This window comes from Fukomys damarensis, unplaced genomic scaffold (genome assembly GCF_012274545.1).
Source record: "Fukomys damarensis isolate Sample0158 unplaced genomic scaffold, DMR_v1.0_HiC HiC_scaffold_11, whole genome shotgun sequence".
Lineage (NCBI taxonomy): Eukaryota > Metazoa > Chordata > Mammalia > Rodentia > Bathyergidae > Fukomys > Fukomys damarensis.
The window spans coordinates 5,814,087-5,822,651 of NW_022900923.1; the positions used below are offsets into that span (position 1 = coordinate 5,814,087).

General features: G+C 43.4%; 1 protein-coding gene across 1 annotated transcript in view; it reads left to right on the plus strand.

Moving 5' to 3' along the window:
- The window catches only part of Ush2a (usherin), a 678,059-nt gene that overhangs the window by 372,775 nt on the left and 296,719 nt on the right, over positions 1–8,565 (plus strand). Inside the window, exon 35 of the mRNA XM_033762039.1 lies at positions 4,945–5,096. Within this exon, the coding sequence (XP_033617930.1) occupies positions 4,945–5,096 (152 nt within the window). The remainder of the gene's footprint in view (positions 1–4,944; positions 5,097–8,565) is intronic.

Here is an 8,565-nt window from a genome sequence, read left to right on the forward strand (position 1 = left end):
GGCTGCCGTCTTCAAGTACGAGATTATGTCAGAGTAAAGCAGGCCACCATGGAAATGAGGGAGGTACAGCCAGCCCGACTGCTAAGTGTCCGGGACTCGGTCATGGAGAGGGCCATCACTGAGGTAAAGGGACTATCGAGAGTGACTTACAGGGTGGACTTACTTATCTTGTGTACATTGGTTCCACAACTTGTTCCCACAGTTCATCCTTTGTCCTGCATATGCTGTTGAATATCGTTTGTTACAGTCCCCGGGGGTAACTCTGCCGTGTGTGTGTGTGTGTGTGTGTGTGTGTGTGTGTGTGTGTACTAAAGCTGGACTTTCGTTTCACCCACCTCTCAATTCAGATGTATCCTGAACACTGAAACATCTCTCGACCCTTGAGTTCGCTGTCCTACACCTCCCGTAACTTCACTCTCCGCCCCCTTTACCTTGTCCTCCTCTTACTGGAAGCCCTTCCCTCAAGAACTGTCTGCTCCGTCCCCAGCCCCAGCCCCACAGGTCGTGGTTACCTCACTCCCTGGCATACATCACTAGGGACTGACTCGCTGGAGTCAGGTATGAAAAATAACTTCGGAGAGACTGTCACCGAGGATGGAGGGAGCCTGGGAAAAGTAGACACTAAATCGCTGAGGCGAAAGCCGTGGGTGACTTTCAGAACATGAGCAGGGCAGGTGCCCGGCAGCTTCCTGGGGCCCCCGTGTTACCAAGTCTGAGAGTAGTCTTCTGCGCCTGTGATCCTAGTCTCACCTCACAGCACGGCTGTGTTATGTTCATGCTGCTTGGAGTGAGGAGACAGGTGTGTGGTGCTTATTAGGATGATGTTCTTCAGACGTGGCTAAGACTTTAAAGTTCATATGTAAAGGATGAGATTTAGTTGTAATGAAAATTAACTTCTATAAAATATCCCATTTCCCAATCTGTCAGATAAATGGAGATATTATGCACATAATCCTAGCATAAAAGAAAATCTCCGTGCCCCAATTATATGAGAAAAGGAAAATATTGATTTGGGTGCTTTCTATTTCCATTGGAAGGCAGGTCAAATAGACAGCACTGCAAGGGTCTTGCAGTTCCTTTAATAGGTTCTGCAACATGTTATTTGCACATAACATTTTGGGGGGATTAAATACCTCACAGTACTGGGCACAGAATAAATTTTGTCATTCGTATTACTGTGATGATACCTATTTTTTCCTCTTTTCACTTTTCTTTGTATGAGTTGGTGTTTTAATTCATTTGTGATTTTCTGTGTTGAATACTAAGAGGCATTAAATCAAAAGTTTTCTGCGAGTGTCCAAAGTTGGAGTTACGGGTGACATTCATACGGGGAGTAAGGCAAGTGCATGCTGGCAGTCATATTGTTTTGTAGAACCTTGAGTGATACTTTAGGTAAAATAGAGACTTTCTCCAATCACTTGAAGCTCCAAGAAATTTGGAAATAAACGATGGAAAGTTATTTTAAAAAAGGAAAATGGGTCAAAGCAATAGCTGTGTTAAAAGAATTAACATTCCCCCCACCAAAAAAACCACTTAAATTTAAGGTGTTGCTATGACCAACAGCTAATTGGTATATATATTTTTTAAAAAGTGTACTGGGTACTTAAGATGGGAAATTTTGTATTAGGACTTTTCTTTAGGGGGGGTAGTGCGGGGAATTGAACCCAGGGGTAAGTGTGCCTAACACAGCTACCCCCACAGCCTCGGAGTTGGACATTTGGACATTTTATGGGAATAGTTGGTTCCAAGATGTTGAGAGGGCAAGGAGAGTGAGGAAAGGAGGTGTCCAGGTCACTGTCAGGAGCTGAGGCTGACTTCTGTGTCCCAGGGCCGCTGGCCCCTCCGGAGCTGAAGCCCTAACAGAGTCCCCAGAGCAGCGGCAGAAGGCAAGAGAGACACTGCTGCCCGTGCTGGGCTCTGGAGCCGCGAGCCAGCCACTGTCCCCTCCGGCTTCTGTCTCAGACTGACCTCGCACTGACAAAACCCAGCAGAAAGCCGACAAGCGAAGGGGCTGAAGACACAGTGACGGGCTGAGCGAGCAGGGCGGGTTCAGTGCAGCTGTGAGGCTGTGGATGCCAGAGGAACAAGGCTCTTAGCTGTTCAGCCTCAGAGCCACGCATCTCCTCTCCACCACCACCTAAGGCCGAGGACAGCTGTGCTTCCGTCTGCTGGGACCCTGCTCTGCTGTGTGGACAGAAGATGCACTGGCCCTGGTCACCGTGTCCAACTCCGGGACACGTCAGGGTCAGCCAGCAGCCTTCTGTCCTTAAAACCAAAAGGGCCAAGAGGGAGGGACTGGGTTGTCACATGCAAATCTCTGTTTAATAAGCAAGAAATAAAACATGTAACATCTGCAGTGCTTATTTATACAACTGTTTGTGAGACCACTGTGATAGCAGCTACTTCTTTCTTTCAGCCACTGGCTCATGATTTGAAACACTCAACCTACCTAGGCCACTCAAACATTCGCTACTAAAGGGCTGGGCCCTTCATGGTTCTGTCTTTACTGGGTTACTGTGGACGTTGAGTGCAAATACTTCTACCCAGGCCATATGTAAGGGTGGACGTTAGCATACAGGGAGAGCTCATGTCTCCTTCCTTTTAGTACCTGCCTCTTTACCTATTGCAGTAGTTAAATGAGCTCATGTAACCCACCCGCATGGCCCAGTCATAGTCTCAAATTCGCTTGTTTGCAGCCCCTTCTGCCAGCATTCCTGTCTGGGTAAGAAAAGCAGACCTATGTTGCATGCGCGATTGGGTGAAATAGTGAGAGGAAACACACAGACTTCTTGCCTTTGTTTCTCATTCCTATCTTTTCTTCCTATGGAAAATCCAGAATCCAATATTGGTTTCTAAGCTCGGTGTGGTAGCACATGCCTAGACCCTCAGAACTCTGGGAGGCTGAGGCAGGAGGAGTATGAGATTGCGTCCTACCTGGGCAACTTCGTGACCTAGCAACAGCTTGACTGAAAAAATAAAAAGTGCTGGGTATGTAGGTCAGTGCAAAAAACCTGGGTCTATTCTCCAACGTGGAAAGAAAAGTCCCTAGTTCAGAGCCTACATTCTGAGCTGTTGCATCCTATAGCAACCCCAATCGGTGAGCTTGTCCTAAGACAAAGTCCGCAAGCAGTTCTCTGGCATCCTACTGGGCTGAGGGTTGCTGAGGTACGTATGATAGGAGGCATAGTCTCCATGTGTGTTAGCTCATGACTGGCTCAGCTCCGAATGGCTTTCTCAGTCCACAGCAATGTGGTGAGGGATTTCTGGACAGACAACACCTGAACTATTCTGTGGGCTCCCAGACGGTGGCACTCAGCACAGGTCTACAGGTGAGCATTTCCCTGGAAGGAGAGAGGAATGCTTAGAAATAGGGCTCCTAGGGCGATAGCTCCATAGTAACCTGATCCCTGAATGCTGGGTCTGGACTCCAGACTTTTACAAGGCAAATCTTCGTGTCTGCCGGACTTTTACAAGGCATATCTTTGTGTCCGTAGCAATGAAAGTCAGGCCTCCTGAAGCCCAGTGTTGGGGCTCTCCCTCAGTGACCTTGACTTGGCTGGAGACTTATTTGAAAACCTTATAAGCTCTTCTTCATCACTGCCTTTTTTTAGCTATCTTTTCAGGTAACCTCTTTTTCCAATAGTCATAAATCATCCCTCTCCATTGGATGCTGATATTTTTACTATGCTGCGTGTTCATTACTGTATTCATTCAGTCAATATTTATTATGTGCCTGCTATGTTTCCAGCTTGATGCTAAGCTTTGGAAATACACAGGTGAGAAAGCCTACGATCACCTTGGGGACCCCACAGTCTACTGGGGAACTCAAGCAATTAAGCTAGGAAGAATAATACAGCGAATGTGATGAATGGATGAGGGCTGTGACCGCGATGTACCGTGGACTGGGGGAGGCCGTGTGACAGAGGAAAGGCTAGGGAGATTCTTCCAGACATAGTCAGCGAGCCTCTGAGAAGTGGCTTGTCCTTTGGAAGAGTTCTCATTTAGCGTGGATTTGCTTTTGTTTTCTTCAGGGTAGTATCCAGTCAGTGTGTGGATTCTGTATTTTTGGAGAACGTAGGCTGTGCTGACACTTAGTTTCCTCTTCATGAAAATGACGGTTGAGTAGTTAAAATGATTCTTCAAAATAGCCATTTTCAGCGTCTCCTGTTTCTGCTAGTTGATTTCAAGGCAACACACATGCCTTTCCTTCTGAGGCAAGTCTCAGTTGGTCATTAAACCCATTGAGGAGTAGGTTCACTGGCCACTCATGAACATGACTTGTATGAGGGGTGCAGAGCTACTTGCTGACTCAGGGTCACTGTTGGGAACGTGGGATTGGAGTTAGACTGCCCGGATTCAAATCCAGACTCAAACCGGTGGGTGCTGTGCGACTCTGAGCAAGTTAGCTGACCTCCCCGTCCCCATTACCTCATGCATGCAATGCCGAAAGAGATGAAATGCTGCATCTGTGACAGGAAGACTTGAGAGGGTTGAGAACTCCTTGGTGTATGTAAGGTGCTCATAGCAGAGCCCAGCACATCCTGAATAAGGTTCAACGCCATGACAAATAGGGCCATTTTACTTTACATCTATGCAGAATATTTCTGTGAAAGCAATAAAAGTTACAGACATGTTCCTTTTATTCATCTTCGACCTGGAATGTACACAGCAGCAGCAAACATGGTACAGCAGGAAGATTTTCCTCTTGGAACTATTGGGTTCTATTTCTGCCTCCAGGCTAATTAGCGTAACAATTTGATGTTCAAAGGCAAAGCCTGCTTCATCCTTTGGAGAGAGACAAGGCTTAACAGAGGGAAAGTACAAGATACTGTGAGTCTGTGATTCCACCCGCCTGGAAATCAAGAGCAGGAAGTGCTTGCTTCAGTTAGATACTCTTTGCTGTTGTCTGGTGATCATACTAAAAGCAGACTATTACCTTTGCAGGTGTTATCACAAGTTATGGATTATATCTCGATGGCATATTGATTCACAGCTCCTCAGAGCTCAGCTGCTATGTGCATGGGCTTGCTCTCGGGAGCCTGCACTCTTTCAGAGTCCAGGCGTGCACGGCCAGAGGCTGCGGCCTGGGCCCCCTGGTGAGTATGCAGATTTGCACCCTAGCAGGTATGAAGGGTCACATGACAGAGTGCCCCGGAAGCAGTAAGTGTCATGACCCACATCTAGCCTTTCAAGCACCATAAGAAGATTTTGTTTTTAAGGTTTTCTTTTTATAAAGATCCACGTAAGAGTACCTATGATTTTATATTCATCATAAATTTCAAGGTGGCACACAGGTTTAGGGAAGGACAAAATATACATTTTATTGAAAGAAAGGTAAGGTGACTGGTTTAACAGACATACGTGAGATTTTGTCTAATTAAGTAACATTTATAAGGGGGATATTTTTCTTCCTAATAGTGGGTAAACAAGTAAATTTATGATTAAAAAGTGAAAATTGAAATCCTGTAAGTGGCACACTGTGGGAACACTGCTTCTAAGTATGGAGGTTTATGAATTAAAAGGCTGAGTTAACTTTAAGAATAAAATATTTTTATTTCATCAATGTGATATAGTTTCTTAAGAATGGCATTTAAAATTAACATCAACTTTTGGCATCCAAACTTCAGAAATCTGTATATCTATATTTCATGAACAGTGAAAAGGTTGACAAGTTATACTTTTATTTCTAATATAGTTTTAAATATCCAATTAATAGTGGATAGCAGTCATATAGACTAGTCTCAAAACAGCATATTATACTTTTGTGCATCTTTCTTCATTAATTAGATTGAGCTTGTCTTAGGGGAAATACTCATTAGTTTTAGTTTTTGGCAATATTTGCTAATTCCCTATCATTTTAATGCACTCTGTCTTCATTGAGTGTATTATATAAATATTACCTTGAAAAACAGCTCTTCGGTTTAATTTCTGCTTCCTTATTTTTTATCACACCTCTCATCTCATTTAGGAGATTGGTCGCTTTCCAAGCAGCTAACAGCATCCATCGTCGGGGCTGAGCTACGGTCTTTATTGCCATTAAGCCTTTTATAGCCAGAGCTCTGATGGATTCTCACCCTTAAAAGCAGGAATGGCAACAGGCCAGCTGCGGTCTCCATTCAAAAGAACAAGACACAAAAGCACACTTTCTGTGAGCTCGAAACATACTCTTTCAAAATATAAACCAACGGTGTGGTTCTGAATCCCTAACCTGGTCTGCCTCATTTCTTTTGACATCCCCACAACTTTAAACAAGGGGGCGCAGTTACGGATCCACAGCCCACCCAGGTAGTAGCGGCGTGAACCTTAAGAAATCAGATGCTGCGTGCTCAGGTGGAAAGGGGAAAAACGTCATGGACTGTTATAGCACACTCGTCCCGGCCTGGCCTCGTCCATTCTAGACCCAGGCCTGACTTACAGGAGGGGTGATTTCTGCCCTGGGCACTTCCCTTTCTCTTGGTGCTCAGTATGCAAAAGCTTTTCCCCGGGCAATGATCCATCTCTAATCACTGGGATTGAACAACAATGTCTTCATTTGAAACAAGTCAGCTCTGTGCTGCCAAGAAGTTAAAACCCATGGTCTTCAATTGGTTTCTGGAATATTTTGTGCCAATGACAGTATGCGTTATGCCCTTAAGAAATTATATATCTGAGTACTTTCCGTGGTCCTGGGTGTCTACCGCAGTCGTAAAGCGTAGTACAGGTTTGGCTCCATTTTTTGATGATCCTTTTTAATGTGCCCTTAATGATTTAAGAAATCTGTGCGTCAATCCTTAGAGTCAGATTTTCCTACTATCAAATTGAAATGTGATAAGGAAAAAGATCTAGCCCAATCTAGCAATGGGATATGCATATCCCTTCATGCTATGTTTTCTCCGGAGCCCAGGGCGCCCCTTTTTAAATGAAAGGTTTCACTGACCTCCACATGTTACCATTTCTCTTCTTAAATTCTTTGCTGGCAAAAAAATCAAACTATGAATTTTTGAAAGTCATTTTTTGTTCACTCAACAACATCCTTTCTTTTTATTTTTTTTGCTTTTTAGAGAAGCCTAATTGTTGTCAATTTTCTACGTTGCATTGAATACAATTGCTGTCCATACATGCAGGAAAATATTCTTTGCTGTTTTCTATGACAAATGTGCTCCAGAGTCTCAAGTGTGGCGTGCTTCACCCTTAAAATGGCCAAGGGGCTCATATCATACAAACAACAGTGAAAGTGGGGACATTTTATTAAGCAATATTGTAAAAAATATAAGTGCACATGTAAAAGTCTACATTCCTACCATATCAGTGCTATTAGTGCAATAGCTTTTGTTTGCCCAGCTTGACCAAAGTTGCCTATTTTCTGATGCTGAGGGCTTGTTACTCTGCACCTGCCCTATTCCTCTGTGGTGTTTTCGGTCCTTGTCCACTGAAACAATGCCTTTCACTCATGTAAAAACAGTTCAGTGCTTTAGATCCCATTTCAAAGAGGCCAATAAGCATTGTCATTCATTGGGATTTTATAAATGTTTGAAACAATGAGAAGATTTACAGGGAACATAGTAGCAAAGACCTTCGGTGAGAAGCTTTTCACATTTCTGTGTTTCCTTGCTAATGTTCGATGAGTGTTTCCTTAGGAAAGTCACTGTGTCCCTCCCCTTGCTCAGCTGGTGTGAGGCTGAGGCTGAGACTTTCCAGCTGCGTCTCACCTGGGAACCCTCACTGGATCGGTTCTCCAGGCATCTCAAGGGTGACGAGGAAGACTACAGGTCACTGCTGTTGCAGCAGTTTAAAAGCTGCCTCTGTTTCTTGGTGATGACATGTTATACTCCTGCACACACCTCACACGCGCACACACACACACACACACACACACACACACACACACATCCTTTATACTTCCATGGACATTTTCTTTTCTTTGCAGTGAAGCAAACCAAACTCTTATTTAAGACATCTAAATCTTACTGGCAATTTATGTTATGGCCAAGGAAACCCCATATGAAAAGCTGCTCTAACTCTATTTTCCCCTGGACTCCCTGCTTTTCCTAAACCTCGTATCTCTCAACTAGTACCAGTGCCTACCTTGGAAAGGGTGTAAGTGAAAAATTAAATGAAATCTTATATATACAGGAATTTGTAGTACCTTGTAAGAGATTTATTAAGGGTGAAAATTTTATTAAAGTGTTTATGTTTGTCCTCTAGTGTGTTCTCTGTCAAAAGAGGTTTCCAAGTCCAAGAGAAGCCAACATTTACCTTCCCAAGTATCTCTTCCTTAAGACTACCTTTAAGGCAAAATGTAGAAATAAAAAGGTTTTAAAAAAAAGGTCTTAGTCAGAGCAAAATAGCACAATAGCTAAATTTAATGTAGATTAAAAGCTGAAGTATTTATCCAGATACTTAAGGAAATTAAAAAAATATTTATTTTAAATTAGCCAGGTATTTGAGGATAATAATATAATTACCTAGCATTACCCTTAATCAACTTTTTGAGTCTCATTTTATTTGGAATCTTTTAAAATAGTTTTCTATACAATACTTTGAACTGTGCACATAGACATAATGAAACTAACTGCATTATTATGA